Source organism: Neodiprion pinetum, chromosome 3 (genome assembly GCF_021155775.2).
Source record: "Neodiprion pinetum isolate iyNeoPine1 chromosome 3, iyNeoPine1.2, whole genome shotgun sequence".
NCBI classification, from domain to species: Eukaryota; Metazoa; Arthropoda; class Insecta; order Hymenoptera; family Diprionidae; genus Neodiprion; species Neodiprion pinetum.
The window spans coordinates 40,404,752-40,425,335 of NC_060234.1; the positions used below are offsets into that span (position 1 = coordinate 40,404,752).

Below are 20,584 nucleotides of genomic sequence, written 5' to 3' on the forward strand. Positions count from 1 at the left end.
GAGCTTGAATGTTAACTTAAATCAGCGCAGACGCAATACCGCATTTACGTAACCTGCGGAAAGACGAATAAAACAATGGAACAAATCGCGTTTCTCAGTTCCACGTAATGCATACGTTGTAAATCGATCTTTATTACAAGAAATTACATATCTAGTTTGTACATATAAAATATAAATATAATACAAGTATTATAATACATGAGATATATAAGTGGGATGTAGAAGAATAGGATAGACGGATTTTTTCGACATTATACATATACAATGTACATGTACTATGAATATACGATAAATGAGTAAATACATATTTTTCTGTCGCTCATATGTATCTATATAAATTTATGTATATATATACTTATACATATATTTATATAGATGTAACGCGCGAGAAACAAGAGAAAATATCTCGCAACGCGTCATATCATTGTTCTCATTATTAATGTAATTATTATTATAATTATTATTTATTATTATTATAATTACTATTATTGTTATATTTGTATATTGCCTGTGTATAAAATAAAAATGTAAAAAAAGGACTAGAAATAAATCTGTTGCACCCGCGGGAATCACATTATTATATGCGCGTTGAAAACATTTTAATTACACCTTTACATAATTAGCACTGCGATAACGAATTCGGTATCGACGCCAATAACATATATTATTAATATTATTATTATTATTATTGTTAGTATTATTATCATTATTATTATTATTAAAATTATCAGGCGGCGTATAATTATGCCTAAAATCACCCATTTATATGTTGGAAAGAAAAAACGGAAATTATAAAAATTAACGGGAGGAAATATAAGTGTAGAATTGAAATAAGTTCTTGATCCATATTGATAGAAAAATTTAATATTCACTAAAATAAAAAAGGAGGAAAGTTAATTTGCCGGCCTTCCATTTCACAAAGGAATTATTACTATAATTGCCAATCCGCGCAACGTGACATTTGTGTGAATAATCAATATTGTGCAAAAATATAACTTTCACGTCATATTCGACTTGGATACAACGACAGAAAGGAAGAAAAAGAAAAATTGACAAACAGAATTGAGCATACGTGCAGTAAGGATGAAGTTGGGATTTTATACGTATATAAACGACTTTACCAACAATGCATATTTAAATAAAGATTGGAACTTAGTCATTTTTTCCTCTTTTCTTTTACGTCATTTCAATATAACGATGATTTCTTATAATGATAACATACCTACGCGGGATTATGACTCAGTAAATTATTCTGAAATCAAAAATTTCATGCAGTTCAGCAGAAGTTTACGAAAATGTTCGAGATGTTTCGTTACGATTCGTTTTATATTTCTGCTCATTTATTTATTTTTTTCAATTGATCCTAAGAGTCTTTTCCGTTTTGTCCTCTTATTTCCTTTTTCACACTGCAAGTACGAGTTCCTGCGTCTTTTCTCTGTTCGCATCGTACTAATATTGTAATACATATATACATATAACTATATGCGGTCATGAACGAATATGCCCGAGTCATATGAATTCTACAAGTGCGGTAACTGCGGTAGTAACAATTAAAGCTACGATAATATTGAATTAACGTGCGTGCATGTGTATCATTGCCATTACCATTATTTTTATTATTACAACTATTATTATTGACGACATTTAAAAAAATGCTTTCCCTTCTTTATTCGTCATTATATTTATTAAATCGTATAACATTTCTTTTGGCAGTATTATTTAATCATGTTTCTGACTTTTCGTAATATATGATCGAAATCGTTTTAACATCATTTTTATTTATTTTTTATTCCATTTGCAGTCTACGTTAATTACGTGTTTCCGGCATTCTATCGAACCTGCGTACCGAGCATCGTCATTATCATCCCAACGACTGGCCGGCTATGACTTCAGTAATTGAATACCCGCACAGCACGTATAAAATCGCATGTATGCAAATTGCCTGATTTTAATATTACATAACTATTACACTACTCGCACAAGCGTCGCTCGCCTCGTCGAAAAATTCTAAATCTAGCACGCACTAAGTTTCAACTCCGAAGAGAATATTGTTTTCAGCTTAAGTTCGATTCGAGAATTATGTATCCTAAATTACATCGCCTGAGGTTATAATTTTCGAAATATCTCTTTTCATGAAAAGTATCTAACATAAAAAACTACGAATGAAGAAATTGATTCAAAAGAAAAAACGAGAAAACAATTTGGTATATTTTGTAGGCCGGTTCAACTTTTTCCTTAATGTCAATTTATAATATAATTTACGATTTTTTATTCTTTTCCATTTTTCGCTTCGTAATTATGCCGATGCTCGGATGTATAGATATTTTTTCGTGTCTTTACGGTGTGAATTTATGCATTTCGTATGTTAGTCTTCGGATTATGTTTTGTCATTTGAAAAAAATTGCCACACCGTTTGCGCCGATTCACAATTCGGTTGGATCTACGCTTTGTATATTATGTATTGTATAATAGTAGCATATTTTCATACAAAATAACTGTATTTCTATTTTTTTTTTCTTAATGTAATTTTTAGTTTTCGGTAATCTGTTTTTTTTTTTATATACTGTGTAAGTACCTAAGTTACAGTCAGAAAGTAATAATACGTAACGACCATTTGGTTAAGATTCAAAACTCATTCATAAACCCTATAAATATTCTTGCCCGCAGAGGCTGCCGCATATTTGCAGTCTTCAAAATCGGAATAAGTTGCATCATATCCTTCTCCTTATTCATTATTTGACCGTATTTTTACTTTTTCTTTTTCAATTTCTCTATACGTACCACCTCGCATCAGTCAAATATTTAACAATAATATTTACAATCACGTTACATCGTAATAATATATATATATATATATAACAATAATTCTAACCATTTTCTTTCGCCTACTTCTCCATTTTTCTTTGTTAAATAATTAGGTGTAAGTACTATTTATATATATAATATATTTATACGTTTTTTTTTTTTTTTTTTTGTTGCATGTACATAAATTATGGAGAGAAGAATAACTTTTCGTGAAAGGATATCGACGGTTTTATGATTTACCACAATGATAATAAATCGATTGTGTTTCTCTTCTTCTTTTACCATGCGTTGCAAATTCGATGCTTTCTTGATTCGCATTTCAATTATAATCGTTACTGATTCACATTCAATATACGTATATAACTCGAGGACGAAGTATTTCTCTGACATTCCAATATTTCTAGGCGAGTCGATCAGTGCAGGTCAGCAAACGGTCTTTAGCGTCGAGACCAATCTCTGTTAAGTAATTTTTATACCCGGCGGTGGTTCGATCCCTCGACGACGCTCCATCGGACGAGAGTCGAAACATGTAACCAGAAGTACGTGGCTCTTGCAGGCCTGAACCCTCTTCTGCAATATGAACGTTTCCGCTTCAAGGGCCTCCAGGAACGAAGGGTCCTGCCAGTCCATGCTGTCTTCCACGTGGACTGCATCGTTCCCGTAGAAAGTCGCGAAGAAGAAATTCATAAGTTTGAATTCGTGTTACACCGAACGCAGAGAAAAAAAGAATTGAGAAATAGCAATCAGCTGAACCAATCAGTATTGCCCGAAACTATACTCAGCTTAGTTGGATGAACTCAAAACTAGTCGATCACTGAATCTCAGAATAACTACTGGACTACTTGGAAAATTGATTTTTTCTTATCGTCGCACATTAAAATCGGTTTACCAGACTTGAAACTTCGACGGAATTGAGTATAATTCTGAACAGACGACATACGATGAAGCTAGGAAGTAGCATATTTTTCCTAACACGTTCCTAAACACTAAAAAACGGTCAATCGACTATTTTCTGGAATTATGCATATGCACGAAACTCGAATAAGTTTCCAAACGATAGTAGTTTTGTACTTTTTTTTTTTAATTTGTTTTTTTTTTTTTTTTTTTTTTTTGAGGGGGCGAGAGACTCACGTTCGAAGCTCCATCGGTCAGAGGGTATCATGAGTCGTTTTTTCGCCTCCCTAAGTTCTTGCCTAAGAAGGCGCTGGTGCAGCCGCAGGTTGTGTATCCTGGACAACGTGCCACGCGGCTCCGAGCGAACTCGAGCGCGCCGTTCCAGGAGGGCCACGTCCTCGACGGAGTAGGCGAGTATCTCCTCTTGGAGGGCCGGCACCGGGTCGACCGGCACCCGCCGATGCCGCGGCTCCGCGGACTCGTCCACCAGCCGTCCCACCGCTGAAACACCCGCACAACGTCGAAGTTAGAACGCCCAGTGCACCACCTGAGGAGAATCACGCAACAGGGGGACCATTTTAGCCGTTGACGAGTTTTCGTTTTTTTTTTTGTGTGTGTGTTTTATTTTCCTCTCACCGTATCAGAGATTAGTTACCGTACAGTACAGCCTCACAAGAAAACAAAAAAAAAAACTCTCAACTTGGATGTAAATTCGTACCACCAACTTACATAGATAATGCTAAATTCCCATAAGAAAAAAATTGAGAGTACGAATTTACACCCAAGTTGAGAATTTTGTGCGATCGATTGATTCATTAAAGACTTCGATTGACTGTATTTCCAATTGATCGATCAACTGGTTAATCGATATGATTATTACATTAATCGAATAACTTGATCGATCGAAAAGGTCGATAGATAAGAAATACCGGTTATTCGATTAGGTAATCACACAGCTTTATTTAATACAGAATATAGCGAGGGCAGAAAGAATAGCGGTCCACATGAAATACATTTGTGATTGTTTCGATGTGTTGGCGTTTTCTATTGAGGCGTGTGTGATTTTCATTTCATTTAATTATTTTTTTTTATGAGAGGTTGGCAGTATTTTACAACCCAGTCGTGAACGAATATAAGGATGATTTTCTACTCTGATGGAAGAGAATAGCTGGGAAAAAGATAAGGACGGATGCATTTGATATGGGTCGATATATTACGCAGAATTTAGTTTTAAGGATCTCATGCGAGGCTCAAGTCTCACGGGAGATTTTTTCCCGAAGCGGGCTTATTACATTGGTTTTCTTATTTTTACGTAGGCCGCTTGCAAAGTCTGCACAATCAAAAGTTATCAGCAGGTTTGAGAAGTCAATTTTCATATAATACAACCGCATGCCACGGAATCAAAGCTCAAGTGTATTTCTATTCCTGGATGAGTCCTAATCTTTATAAAAGGTACATCGTGTATAACGACGATGAAAAACAGTCTAACCTGAAAGCTAGGGAACCATAAATGGACTTCAATGTGAGAAATAATCGAGGCAAGTAAAAGCGATGCTGAGCGAGTCGAGGGAAAGGAGTCTTTGATTAATGAGTTACGAGACGATATTGAAAAGTGCAACGAGAGGCAATGAAAAATTATTTTTGCCGAAAAGTGGGATGAAAGTTGACGACTGACGAGCTTCGAAAAAGTTATATACCAAGCTTCGAACAGAAGTATTTTTAAACTTATACATACGAGAGGATCGATATCATCAACGATGCATTCGGTGTCGTTAATTGTGACTTGAATTTCTCGCCGATTTGGTATTTTCACAGACGGTGCATGGTTATATTTAAAATTTAAAATTGTATCCGGATATTAGCACGAACCTTGGTGTTCCTGAAGCGCGCTCGTTTGTCGCGAAGAGTCACTCGCTATGCTGCTGGTCTCGCTGTCTCTGACGATGCTGTCGTAACCCGAGCTTTCTGCTCTGTGTCTCGACAGGGTTGCTGGGGATAATTTTGCCGCACGTGGTGTCGAATCCGCGCCCGAATCGTACCCTTCCTTATTCAGGACGAGCGACGAACCAAGACTAAGTATCTTCCGCTGGGTTCTTCCTGGAGACGGGATCGATGATGGCGGAATCGAAAGCTGCAGCGGTACGGAAGCTGAAATGAAAACGAGACATTGGAAATTTGTTCACTTTGCTCGTATTTCCATGTGTCATCAAACTGGAACCAGTGCAACGAATATTGAACATAGCTTTTGGATTAACGTGAAAATTTGTACATGACATAGTCTCGAGGTTGGCCACATTAGATTGACCATCTTGAATCTTGGACATTTTTAGAACCGAACTCTGACCTGAGGTTCCGTTCTCCTCTTCAATATCCGATTTTCCTGTAACCGTCCTCTCGTCCCTTTCGGCGGTGGTGAAGAGTTTTTTGGCCTCGACGTATTCCTCCTCAGGATCAGACCCCGAGGCGCCATTGCCTGGTATCCTTTCAACTTCTTCCTTGAGGTTCGGGTTCGAGGCGCCGTCCGGATGCCTCAAGCTGGATATGCTGCAGTCTCCGAGTTTCCCGCAGTACCTCCTGGGGGAGGCGAGGTGGGCGACGCTGCCTGGATACCAGTAAGAAGCTGTTGCCGGACGGGACATGCTCTGTCGGCAATTGTCGCATATTTTTTCCTGCTCCGTTTTTCCTGGTATGTAAGCCGGCTCGCTGTAAATACTTCCATGGTTGCTCGCGGTGTCGTTGAAAAGGACGTCTGACAGCGACAATGATTGGCAACGGGACGGCGGTCGAAGGACCGTGGCGGCTGCAATATGTCCTGTGTTAGCGCAACAACTTCGTTGTACAAAATAAAAACCTTTACAACGGCTTAAAATCAAACTCTATAAGCTAACTCCAAACTAAGTCTATGATAACCACTTTGGATTTAACTGGCGGCTGTAACTTTCCACTAGACAAAATGAGACTTACCGTCAAGTCTGCGTCTAGGCAAACTTTATCGGTATGTACTTTTAGAATGAACCGATTTAGCCATTCGTGTCAATAAATGAAGGGAGAAAGTCAAGACATGCAGAATGAGGATGATAATTTCAATTTCTTCGTCTTCGTACACTTGAGAATAATATTATACGAGAACGTAAAAAGTCAAGACAAGCTTTTCGTTGGGATAAGATGGAAGAGAATCGGCGATCAACCGCATTAATTGAGTCCGATAACAAGATTGCAAGCTCTTAATAAGGGGGATAAAAAAGTTAATCGAACCGAAAGTAACGACGGAAGAACGAGACTTACATGGTGTGTCACGAATGCTCATCGAAGAGGAGTTCTCCCTCTGATAAGTCAAGGAATTGGAAACGTTCGCGAGGGCGAGTTTGCTCTGATAGAGTTCGTGGAGTCGGGCCAATTGATCGAACTTGTGCCTCGTCTCCTGCTCCAGGAAGTCCTCGTGGTCGAAGTACGGTCGAGGCAGCATCCCCATTCCGGCTGACGGCGGATACTGGGGGCGGTAACGGTCCGTGTCCGACATCACTGACATCGAGTCTGGAAACGAAATCACTAGTAAGGGTTGGTTTATTGTAGTGTCGGTGTTTATTCGTACGCGACTGTCGTTTTTCTCCAGAACAGAACGAGAAACGTTAAAGATGTATTCAGTGATTTTTAAGTTATTCAAGTGAACAGATGCCTCAACTTATTAATATCGATGATTACTATCCAAGTTTGACATACGATAGAGACTATGCTCACCAGTGAAGGTGGAGACGACGGTGAGATTCTCCTGGCTAAGTATCCTCAGAGGATGTTCTTCCTGATCGCTTTCGGGCAAGGGATTCTCACCCATGCAGAAGGCGATGTCCTCCTCGGTGACCTGAAGACAGGAGTCCTGCATGGGAACAGGCTCGAAGTCGTCGACCTCCACGATCTCGAGTATTTCGTCCTCAGAGGAGAGCGAGTGTCGAGATGGAAGGACGACGTCCTTGTGGGAGAGGTTCAAGCTTTCCATCGACACTTCCCTGCTGACCCCGTTGCTGAGTGGTTCGATGAGCGGAAGAGGAGGAGGAACGATAATTTCCTCATCATCGTCGTCGTCGTCCTGAAGGTCGATCTTGCTCCTGTCGAGGCAGTCCTCCATGACCGGACTGGCGGTAAGATCGAGGCCAGAATCGGTGTTGGACTTGACGTTGAGCAGGTTCAACTTCGCCCCGAGCTTGTCCGTGATGTCTTCGATATCGCCCATCTTTATACTCTCGCTGTCGACTATCGACGACTTGTCGTCCTCGTCGCAGGTCTTGAAGGTGGTCATTTCTTTGAACTGCGAGGAGGCGTGACCCGCGAGCTTCGGGTCGATCCTCGGGGCGACGTGCTTCGTTTTCTGTATCTGCGAGGTCTGGTTCTCCACCCACTTTCTGATCATGCTTTTCTTGTGGCTGTCCATAAACCCGTAGCTCGCGGGATGCTGGCCATGGGGCGGTGCGCCGCTCAGCTGCATGGGCCCGTCTATCCAGGTCTCCCGCTTGTGGTGGGCCTCCTTGAGCATGTGCCTGGCTTCGGCAACCTTCGACTTCGATATCCTTGGACCGTCGATCCACTGCTCGTCGGATCCGCCGCTGGGCGCTGGTACGGGGATCTTGCTGATCGGGGAGTCGGTCACCTTGCCGGTCCCCGTCTTTACGGAGGGCCTCCTGGACGGACTGGCCTTCGGAGTGACGCTGTGCGCCGGTGACGTCTGCTTGGAGGCGGTCTGGGTCAAGGCCTTGACGACCTTCGTGGTCTTGTGCGCGGGGCTTCGCTCCTCCGGTATTCGGCTGGGCCTCTCGGCCGCTGACCCCCGAAGGACCCGGCCCATCGCGCAGCGGTTGTCGCCAGAGTTGAGGCTCGGAATGTATACCGGAGGGTGTTCTCCATCGGTCGCGTCGTCGACGCTGGGCCCGACGTAGATTACGGTGTCGGCCGAAAGGTCGCTCGAGCTGGGATCGCACTCGCTGCTCTGCCGAGCGGCCTCCTCGCCGGAACTTCCGCCACTTCCGTTACCCTGCGTCCCGCCACCGACGAACTTTATCTTCCGTCTCCGCATCCGGTGGATCCTCGAGGCCAGCTGGACCGTGGTAAGGGTCTCGGTGTAGTGCTGAGCGTTCGGTGAGACGTGGGCTATCATCGCAGCGTGGCAGGTCAGCGAGCCCAAACACTCCTTGAGCAGTTGGGTGAGCTTGTGCTCCTTGTAGGGGAGGTGCTTCTGCCCGTTGAATATCGCCAGGAGGATGTTGCCCAGCCCGGAAAGTGGTATTCCACCGGACGATTTACCCCGGTCAGAGTTGCCGAGGTCCATCAGGTGCAGTCTGCTCCGACCACCGGCCACTGAAACCATCGAGTCGCGACTTTTATTGGCGGAACAACGAGTTCGAGGGATTCCAGATTGCGTCCAGGTCTCTATAAAATCGATTTGCGGATGCGCCAGATGCGAGCAGCGAAGGCGCAGTGGAAGAAACAGAGATAAAGCGAGGAGGAGGAAATCGAATTAAGATATGATTACACTTTTATTGGGTTCAACCGCGAGAGGAGTTACGATGATTGCAACTCGCGTTCAAGTTTGCCGGAGACGTGAGAGGAGTCTGTAACGGGCTTATTGGGTTATGGAAGTCTCCGCAAACGTGGTTCGTTCGCTTCGCAGACAAAATTACCAAGGATCTCTGTTGTCGCTGCAGGTATATATAACAACTCGCAACGGTTTATTTCCTTTAGCCGCTCAAGTTTCGCGCTGCAGTACAGGCGCACCTTGTATAACCGAATGACATCATGGCTCACCTCCGCCTTTACCAGCTACGCTGTACTGGTAGACGTGAAGAGTGTAAAGCATGTGAGCGTCTCCTTCGTCACGTTGACGACCGGCGGCTGCAGCATCCAGGTAAAAGGCGGCCCTTTCCGCAGTCGGGGCTCTCAGCTCGCTGTGCTGCTGCAGCTGAAGGGTGCCGAAGAGTGGATCGTCCCTGAGGTAGACGGCCGGCGATTGCTCCGAATCTGAAATCCGATTGAAGGGATGAAGAACCGAGCTGAGATCGTACAACGTTGCGCGTTCACCAACATTCTCGTATGGGTAAACTTTATCCTTGGGATACGACGGCGGGTGGAAGGGTAGAATAAAATGTTTTAGTGACGTTTAAATGGGGGTTATGTAAATACGGAGATAGGCGTCGGGGTCCAAGCAACAAAAGTGACGAACTTGGAGGCCTGTAGGCACGCGATCGTATAAGGCCAAACCAGCTACAACCACGCTTCTGATAATAAACATTTTAGTACAGTCATTTGGTCAGAATAGGGAGGCAGAAAGTTGCAGTGAAATGGAAGGAAGAAAGGCAGGAAGGAAGGGTCCTTATAACGTTTCACGACTACTGCCCTCCTCCAGGAACTGTTCCGCTCTTTTGGCATCTCTTACAAGTACGTTTATACGTATACACGGTGTTCGCGAAATTTCCGCGCACAAGGTCATCTACCAAGTGGTACCTAAACATGCAAGTTTCAGAAACTCCCAAATTTCATTGTTTCGAAAAAATTGTCACACTGATCAAGTCGGACGAATATATAATATACAAGGGTATAAAAATCATAGAAAAACAATATTGATCGAGTATTTCTGGTTATTTTCAACCAGCTGCTTCTTTAACACTCTGTGAATTAGGTGTACTCGCCAGATCGTAATTTCTGAATCGAAGTGGATTAGGTACGAATATACTTTTACGACACTGGGTTATCTCTCGGGTGTTGTAATTGCACGCTACAACTCGCAATTGTTACAACCCCCCCAGCTGTATCGTGAGTAATAATTACTCATTGTGTATTCAGGTGCGAATTTACCTCTTGTTTTACAGTCCCGGTCATATTTCACAACGATTCTATCTGCTACCTTTGGTACTGGTCGTGAAGGAGAAGAAATAAAAAATCACCATTTCACAATATGAGTGTCTTCTCAAACTCAAAGAAAGCTGAATTGCTTGGGCGATTGATCAAAGGTTAAGCAGAAAGGTGCTGTAAACTTTTTATAATCAAACAATTTAGCGGGCAGAAATATAAGAGGGGATTAATAGTCGGGACGGAAAAAGAAGCTCCCATTATCTTATTCCTCGTCCATCTAGATTCTTCTTTCGCGCGTGCAAACTACGGCAGTTAGTGGGTTGAGATTCCTGAGGGTGCAGACTGGATAGTAGGAGTTGGTCGGGAAGCGGCTGCTCCTGGAGCAATATCCATGAGAGCATAACTTGTATGGAAGATGAGATAATATTACTAGCATCTGTGCGGCGTGTTGTTTGAGACCGACGAGACGTGGACAAGGCGTGTGTCTGTGTCTGTTAGAAAAGGAGCAAAGACGAAGACAAGAAGAGGGGAGAATTTAGAAATAAAAGGCGAACTCTTGCGCTGTCCAAGGAAAGTCCACAACGGACGAATAATGGATGCGACGACGTCTCACATTTGACACCCACTTACAGTGTGCTGAATTTCTCAAACTGTCAGTTGCAGCACTGTTTTCACAGGATGTATCCGCGTGTAAATTCATGCATAGCGCTGAAACTGACTGAGTGATCACGCGGTTTGATCTTACGATGCACGTAATGCGGTGCCTGTAACGGACGTTACCGTGTACAATTTTGTTGCGATCGGTTTTTCTGTTTTAATAATTTTGCAAGCAGTTTCTACTTCTATTTCTAGGCGCAACTCGAAAGCTCGGCACGCAGCTGCGCTTACGGCACTCCACCCAGATCTCGATCCTAGGGAGAGGAAGCACGGCTTCTTTAATTGCGAGCCAACCTAGCAGTGCCTAACCAGAGGGTCCATAAAAGCTCAAGGAAACTGTCCCAAGGAATTCACTCCGTAAGCTTTGGTCTCATTACACGTACAGTGCCTGACGCTACGGTTTGCGGAGCAGTGCAGCGGCTGGGTAAAAAATACGCGCAGGACACCTATAATTTAGAAATAAAATGTAGGTATAATATATCTGATTCCGGCCGGGAAAGTGGAGCGAATAAATAAAGGCCTCAAGTAAATGAGAACTCCGTGGTATTCGCTGTTCCTTATAGTTATTCTTATTCTTAGAGATCTTTTCCTCTCCCGGATTCCACCCTGGAAAGTCATGTACTTCCGCTCCCTGTTTTCGGCTGCTGGGCGACGCGGTTCCTGGTGATTTATAAAATGCTTTTTATGCAGCCAAGTACATACCTGGCAGTCGTCTTTTCCGAGGCAAGATATATGCATTGTTCGCATACCGCGAGGGTATCTTGCGTGTTTAAATTCATGGGGGTAATTACGAATGCTTTCGCGTGTCTGCCGTGGCAACGGGTCGAAGTATATATAGCCGGCTTGATTCTAGTAGTCCAAAGGAGCGCCTTCACCGTGTCACGGTTTGAAAAATGGCGTCCGTGTTAGTTCTGGCTTGTCAGAACTAGAAGTTCGATTTTTCGTCAAAAAGTAACGATTTTATGATTCAATTACTGCAAATTATACAATATTGTCTCGGAATTCGAAATGAATTGTTTTGAACCGTTTTTTTAGATATCCTGAGTTGAGGTTAATATTGTCAATAATTATGCACCCTGTTGATTGATACCAGTAAAAAAATTTTTTCAAAAATGTAATTGAAGCTCGATCTACATATTTTTGAGTGAAACAAACCCTGATCGAATTCCCGAAATTCACACACCTTTTTATTAGCGCTTATATCCCCTCGAGAAGCTCGATTTCTCCGAAACGCTTCTACTCGAAACTCTGCGCGCAGGGCGAGGGCGAATGAATCAAGATGTAGGGGAAGGGACCCCCGGTTTTCGAAAACATCCTGCAACGAGTGCCCGGGAAAACTTTAAATAATTACCGCTAGGATTATCAACTTTTCAGAATGAAAGAGAGAACGAGCTCGGAGATTTGATTTAAATCCAACTTCACTATACACCCTCTCATCTCCGCTCCTTTTCACTCCTTCCTTTGCTATTTGAGGGAGAGAGAGAGAGGGGGTGATATGCCGAGGGGCGACCGGCTACGCTATACCGACTAATTATTTAATAACCTGGAAAATTAATTGCATCGCTCTTTAATTAGTCCACTACCCTTACACCATCCGCCGTCGACGGGCTTCCGTTCAGCACTTTTCAAGATGTCTTTTGCCCCGTTCCGCGCCCTCTTGTAGTCCCGTGAATTCCGAAACAGATCCAAGATGCGGGCTTGATTCTTTTTTCGTTTAATGTTCCGGCGAATGGACGTACACTTCCGCTCACTCTCGACAACGCTGATTACACGTGTGCAATATACATAATTTACAATTAAAATGACCCGCGCCGCTGACCTCGGGGATCCAGAAATTATAGCAGACTTTCGCGGAGGACGGATTACCGACAATGACACTATCAATATCCCTTTCTTTAAACTCGAGACGTAAAAGTGCAGAACAGAAAGGGAGAAAGGGGTTCCGGATGATACCTAGAGAGCCGGAGTGCCGTATGTCTCGATTTGCCGGTTCTCGAGCGACATTTGCATGCAGATATTATGGGATCCTCTAGGCACTCCGTATGGGAAACTTCGCGAGTAGACGGCGGCATCGGGTTTCGTTAAATCGCCCATAAAAGATACTTTCCTGCTCTCAGGAAGGAGGATATAGATGTCGGTAAAAAGGAGACCGTCGTTGCTTTCGCATAGTCCTTACAAAAGCCGTAATGAACAGATTTCGGAGACGTTTCGAAGCGCCCGACGTTTTGGACTTTGAGAAAGTCGACTGTCTTGTCCTCAAAACTGCGACGCCGAATGCTCGGAGATGCTGATTATTTTTCCTACCCGTTACACACCGTGGGGCTGGCTTATAGACATTCGTAAACCCCGAAAGGGACCCGTAAGAAGCTTTGAGATGATATCATATGCGTTTTATTCCCCGCAGTTTCGTAAAATTGAATCCGTATGCGAAATGGCACTTAGTGGTCGGCGCACCAGCTGCATAGCAATATATTTTGGTCACGGTTCGGTTGGCCGGACGTCGCGTCCTCTGAAAGCATGCACACAATAACATGCATCCGAGTATGCAAATTCCTCTTCAGGAGATTTCAGCCTTCCGGACGAATCGACCGTACGCCGAGCGTCAAGTTCCACGACTGGAGGAAAACAAACCGATTTTCAACGAGTACGTACCAAAGGTTTTCTAACCAGGATTAATCAATTACACGATCGATTACACGAAGAATGCGGTGAGACAAACCATGTTCATTTTTTAATATAATAATCACGGATATCCAACAGCTCCAGTCACATCTGCAGAGTTTTGCGAGGGGTTCCTACAGCGGTAAGGAACAAGAACGAGATGATCTCTACCAAAAGTTAACTCAAACTCCTGCAGAAGATTCCGTCTCGCTATATCACGAGAAATTAACCCCAAACCCTGCCTGCCTGCCTGCCTGCCACCGAGAAACGTTTCAGAGTGTTATTGCCAAGTTTACGGGACTTGAGTGAACTAATGAAAGCCTTCTCCAACAATTATTGCAAACTGTGACAAAAGGTGGGGATAATTCGTCAGGGGTTGGAAGATGGTCGAGGGATCAACGCAGGAATAAAGGCAAAAAAATAATTAAATAAAATAAATAAAAAACGGAACAATAACGATGATGATAGTGGTAAAAGTAGAGTGTGGCGTAAGTCGGGCGGCCATCAAAGGCGATTCCTGAGGTTATCCGCAAGGGTTTACTGATTGTTGAAAGGGGTCGTCTAAGAGAGTGCAGGGGAGAGTCCATGAATTGCGGGGGGAAATCTCTTAAACGAAAATCGCTTCCACCCCTTTTAACCCATTTATACGTTACGGGAAACAATAATTAATGGAAAATTACAGTCAAACTTTCTCGTCATTTGACGAAAGGGGTTCCGATTTCGCTGTCTCGGCTCGAAATAATGCGTCACGGTATAATCACTTAGATTAATTAAACCGAATTGCACGGTGCCGAGAGGGAGTAACTCTCTGCGCGATGCTCCACAATGCGCGAATCGCACGCCGAGTTCCTTGTTCGCCTTGCTTTCACCTTTCTGCAGTTTCTGCATCGGCGATGTCTTGTATTTACACGTGCCGTACGGTCTTCCTTCAACTATTTACCGCTATTAAACTGCGTTAGATAGTTTCAAGCCGGTATAAGTTTCGGTAACTTTGTTTATTGCTAAAAATTTTTTTCATCTTCTTCTTCTTCTTTTCTCTTTTCATGGCGAATTCTTATCGAGAGTTCTTAATTTTCTCCTGTTATAACTACGGTAAAACTTTAGTCTCGTGAGATAGTTATCACAAAGAATTAAGATTGAAAGAATTTTCCGTCTATTCAATAATAAGAACCACGCGTTGGTGCAACGCAAAAGTTTCAAACGAATGAGGAAGGTTCAGGCTACTTTACTTTGTGAATAAAAAGAAAAATAATGAAGAAAAGAAAGAACAAGGAGAAGAAAAAACGAAGAGAGAACATAAGAAAAAAGAAAACTGTCAAGTTCTCTTATTAGAATTCAGATTGCTCATTAAAAGCACGCGAAGCTTGTATGGTTATCGGATACTTTATTACACCTAACCGATGTGTAAAAATGCAAGTACTTATCCAGCGACAAAAATTTCGCGCAAAAATGAACCGGGTACAAAAAAAGTTGATTACTCGATGATCTTTTGTTTCCACAGCGCCGATATCAGAACTCTGTAATGAAACCATAAGAGGAGGAAATTATCTAGCCTCGACTTACCATTCGCGTGTGCGGCTAGAAGATCCCTGATCTGCTGTTGTCCAGCGGTCAACTCGACGCAGCTTACTCGTACGCTAAATCTAGCCCCAGTCCTTTGACGCTGTTCGGAAATTCCCCGAAAGAGCCAAGCGATAGCGCAGGGAATGGCTCCGAGGGTGTGTCCAGCCTCCGGGGTTCCTAGCATGGTGTGAGACTTGCCTGGAAATAAGAATCAGAGGTCATTCCGAGCTTTCGCTTAGTAATAAATTGCGAGCAGAAAAAGGAGAAAATAAAAAAAAAAAAAAGAGGAAAATCTGGTCAAGGGTGATTCGAAGGAAATTTTAGGGATGGATAGGCCTGACAAATGATCGAAGCTTTTCAAAAGCTGAAAGGCGAACGACTCGCGTAAGCAGTCGCAGATTTATCCTCCGTGTCTAGACTCGCGGCTGATGACTGAGCTTTTCATTCCCGGTGAAAAGCGGCTTCGCATTCCGAGCAAACCACCGCCGTCAACGCGCTCCGAAATCAATTGACACCCATTGGCTATTTCGGTCACTCAATATCGACTGAAACAGTGGTCGAACCACTAACGGACACGTCGCGCACCGCTAAACAGAGTCGCGTGTAACGCGCGCACCGCTGTGAACTGCGGTCGCAAACCAAACGTCATCATTGCCATTTCGAACGTCAGGTTTAATCGAAATCATCGAGTCGACGATCCGATTCGTTTGATTAATGCGATTGTCACTCTGACCCCTTCGGTCGAATCTCTTTGCGTTCGTACAGCCTGCAGTGACTGTCGCAACGAATCACTCAATGGGCGAATCAACTGTTTGGGGTAATCCTTGTGACCCTTTATTGCAATCCTGCAGCATTGACGATACAGTGAACACTTCGTAGATTCCAAGTGCAGGTATCACGTATCATTCGGTAAATCCGCCCCGTCGAATCATTTGAAGGTACGAGTAATTCGTTGCAAGTTTTCACACCATCTGCTGACTCGATTCAGGATCAGTCACGTCCTCGTCAAAGGAACAGGATTTCCTTAGAAAATCCTTCGGGTACCCGGTTAGGTACCTCAATTTCCATTCGTAGTCGGCAGTCAGCTTCGTTGGCAAACACGTGGCGTGGGTTGGCAGGGGGTAATTAGCAACACACTACAAAGTACAAACGCCATCATTGTCGTGTGCCCCGTTCCAACGAGCCCCCAGTTTCCCCCGACATCCCTGCAGCGCTCTACCGGGCCGAGGGCTCTGTTCTCCGCACCCAGTTGCTCCGTTCTATATTTCCTGTGTGACAAATCCCGTTGCTTTGAATGCGGGATTCGCGGCTCTGCCGGTGCCTACCCGCAAGCTTCATTTGAGACTCCATTTGACAGATTGGCGCGCTTTGATTACCTCTAATCCCTGGGTTTTTTTTTTCTATCTTTCGACTACGCTACGAGCAGGGACTGGAGCAAGGACGCGGCGCGGTTTGATACTTGCGGAAGCTTGGATCAAAAGCGCGTTTTTACGTCTACGAAGGGATCGGAGTCCGGAGCTTGCTTTGATCCGGCGCATTTTAACGTGTAAGAAAATTGAAGCGTCCGTGGTAGCGGACGGATCGAACGTCGATTCGAATGATTCGCTGGGTGAAGCGGGATTAATTTAAGCACCTAGGGGCGTGAAATGATCGCGCCTACATCCAATTATAACGCGAGGAATCCATCGCCCCGTAAGACCGATCTAAGTTATTACCAAGAGTTAATATAGTCCCAAGAGTCTTGCCGGCTCCCCATTTACCTCTGCGTCATTGGTGTGCGCAAAATGTCGCCCAGGCCAGGCTTCGGCTCTTGACAGACGAGATTTCCTCGTAAATCTTCGACACGGGTTAACAGCTGATAAGTGATACTCTCAACGACGCGACCTGCGGGGACCGAACTTGGCGCAATTAGCGCGAGTTAATAAACAGCCGTTCATTAATTTATACCTAATTTACTCCTCAAATACGGGCTGCCAAGGCCATCCGACGTACAACACTGTTCCAGGGATCTGAAAGGGAAATTACACCCTGTTCCAGATTCGCACCGTACAAAGTTGGATGGATTTATGCGACACAACACAGAATCTGCGCTGCCTTTGCGAGCACATGCGATTATATTATGATTTTTTTTTTCTTTCTTCTTTTATTTGCACCAACGATACTGAAAATAATTTACAAAATATCGAAAAAACCAATTAAGCCAATAATTTTTCGAATATCAGTTGGATTTATTTTCAATTGTAGTAAAAAAGAAACTCGCGTTGAATCGAAGTTTCGTATTGAATAACGTATAAGGTAGATATAGGTAGAAGTTATACAAACCGGCCTGTGAAATTCTAATTTTCTTTTGGCGGAATTAAAACTTTATATTTATCTCACGGATGATACCAGCGTAGAATTCTACGTTTTCTAATTAAATAATAACGTAATTTACGGTATTACATTAAGACAATTAAATATCGTTTAAGATTCAGCTGCGGGCTGAGTTTTCATTATTTTCCCTCGCTGGTTATCTCTCGCTCTCTCTCTCTTCCTCTTTCTCTTTCTCTCTTTTCACGTCTACCGCTTTTCATCTTCGGGGCAGCAGCAGCAGCAGCAGCAGCAGCCCCCCTTCCATTTCTCTCTCGACTCGAGCTTGATTCGTCCTTTCTTCCTTATTCTTCTTATTTTTTATGATTCTTTTTTATTTTTCATCCCCTTCCACGATACCATCTACCTACTGTTTTACGATTTTAATAACCGAAAGCTGCTTTTCTTTTCCCGCGGTAATGAAATATCTCTGCCGCAGCATCAATCGCTCCAACTCCCCCCGATCGTCTACCAGAGCTTGTGTACACACACCAAAGTTATTCATCAATCAGACTGTGACTGCACATATTTAAACCAGCAACTGCAAGTCAACCTAATAACTTGCACTCACATTTATTAGAAACTTTGCGCCCCCTCACGTACACATCTTTATAGGTGATGTACACAAAATTCACGAGAACCGATTCCGCCATCAGCAATTCGAGAATCGAGTTTCCGCCGATGTTTGATTACTTGAGTAAATATAATAACTCGTTTGACGAGGGCTGTAGAGAGAGAGCGAGAGCTTCAAAGTCACTTTCTCTGCTCGTGGAATAAACATGATTTGAAATTATTAATTTATGCTTCATGCCGAATTATCGGAGTATCGATAATTAATGACGATTAATCGGCGAGTCCCAGACAAGACACGCGTATAGATAAAGTCGAAATGACCGTTTAAAATACGTATAATATCGGTAAAATGCATTAATTACAGATAATTTACGCATTATAGTCGGTCGGTTAGACTTTATCTATACGCGTGTTCTATCTGGAATGCAAGTGCCTGGGTGACGACCCAGTTATGCCATATTCGTCTCGATCGCAAACATCCCGAGGTTTCTGCAAGGGGCGCATACATTTTTGGCAAACACGTTTCCCGGCCTGATCCTGTGTATCGACTTGATCCTGTTATCTTTGCCTTGGCAGAGACCCTGGAACAACGCGATTACCTTTGTTTTTGTACAACGGATTTGCGTGAGTGAGAAACCGGTTGTTCGTGTCAAAATTACATCTCGAGAACGCCCCGGTTGAAATTTTCCTCCACAAAATTACGCCGGAAGACTTTGAAATTCGAAAATTCGGAGAAAGATTTGTTGATTCGCTTTGAACGAATGGAATCCAACCGTGAATGGGAATTCCAATTTATCGCAATAATGCGATGCAGTTTAAAAGGAAAAGGTACAACTTCGTAGAATTGCTTCTCGAATTAATTCTGCGTGGAGTGGAATTTTCACCTATACTGCGACATGAATTTGGAGATGAATGGTTACAAGCGTCAGACGAAACTGGGTCAATATCAAATAAAATAACAATCCTCCGACGGATCAGTGGTAAAATGAAAGCGGTATAATGAAAGTCCCAAACAAAGAGAATCAATCCGAAACAAAACGAAACGCGTTCGGCCCACACGTGAGGGGTGGAATTTTACAACCAGGGTTGAAACGCGTCCTGTATACACGGCGTAAACACGAAACACACACGTCCCTAATGGAATTGAACCATTCTCTCGACGTGACTGCAATTATCGTATAAGGAACAGGTTGCTCTGCAGCACGCGACGCGACAGGGAGAGCCAAGCAATGTCGTTTCTAGGGGGTGAAAACAGGCCGTTAAAATGCCGCCGTTTTCGGTGAAAATCTTCGTCGACTGCGAGACGCGTAGCTTTCGTCCCATTGCGCAGTTAGCAAAGGCATATTTCCGTACCAACAATCTGCGAAATTAACCGGATGTTTTTAGCAAGTCATGAAAGCCTCCTTTGTTTAGAAACTGTATCTTTTACCGAATGAACTCGAAGAGCAATCAAGGAAAGAATTAAACGAAATATTCCGCCCCTTGCCCTAAGGATTTTCGAAACTATTTTCCTTGTCTAGGGCTAACTTCCGAGTGAGCAGGACGAAGGACTTTTTTCATCAAGAAATAACAAGTCATGGAGGAGCGAGTAAAGGATCAAAGTTTTCTAATAAAGAGCAGGCCTGATTTGATCCGATGAAATCGGGTGAAAACGAACGAAGGGATGAAACACTCTTCGCTTCGAAGATCTCCTGCATTACATATCTCGATTTTTCCTTCCATTTCCGGCCAATTCCGGATGTCCCTAGCCGCTGCATAATTTCTCGTTGTATCGCACGCGCCGCGATGCCGGCTGATTATTGAATCGGTAAAACTGGCGGAAAAGTTCCGCGTACAACGGATGAACACCGCGATCTGCCAAAAGAAATCAAGCGTGAAGGGAGATCTACGGATCGAATTGTTACAAGGGTCTCGGAATGACGAGTGAAGCTCGATTTGCGGCGCTCTGACATCCGGCTTAGTTTACGAAACGGGTGAAAATCTCGGCGCGGAAAGGGGATGAACTCTTCCTCGAGGATCAACATCCGCGCCCTCACACTCTCTTTCATTTCCGCTGTATAAGGAGAACAGATACGTTCTCAACGGCGGTGGAATATCGCCGAAGCCACGCTCTGCACCCTTGGCTCAGGATTCTTACACCCTTTTTACGGCTTCCCGCTCCTCATTTTCCGCCCCCCCGCCACTTTTTCCTGCTCTTCTTCTTCTCCTTCAGCCGTTGCTTTCCTTATTCGCACCGTTTCACCTC

General features: G+C 43.6%; 1 protein-coding gene across 2 annotated transcripts in view; it reads right to left on the bottom strand.

The window, feature by feature from the left end:
* Positions 1-112: 112 nt before the first annotated feature.
* The window catches only part of LOC124215676 (uncharacterized), a 310,475-nt gene continuing 290,003 nt past the window's right edge, over positions 113-20,584 (bottom strand). Inside the window, exons 10-17 of one of the 2 annotated variants that reach the window (XM_046619357.2) lie at positions 15,418-15,615; positions 9,493-9,705; positions 7,438-9,045; positions 6,985-7,233; positions 6,044-6,499; positions 5,569-5,847; positions 3,937-4,200; positions 113-3,452 (exon numbers count right to left, since the gene is read on the bottom strand). In XM_046619357.2, coding sequence (XP_046475313.1) covers positions 3,265-3,452; positions 3,937-4,200; positions 5,569-5,847; positions 6,044-6,499; positions 6,985-7,233; positions 7,438-9,045; positions 9,493-9,705; positions 15,418-15,615 — 3,455 coding nt within the window. In that variant the 3' untranslated portion in view covers positions 113-3,264. Of the gene's footprint in view, positions 3,453-3,936; positions 4,247-5,568; positions 5,848-6,043; positions 6,500-6,984; positions 7,234-7,437; positions 9,046-9,492; positions 9,706-15,417; positions 15,616-20,584 lie in introns of both variants that reach the window. The other variant, XR_011176625.1, reaches the window with a different exon arrangement.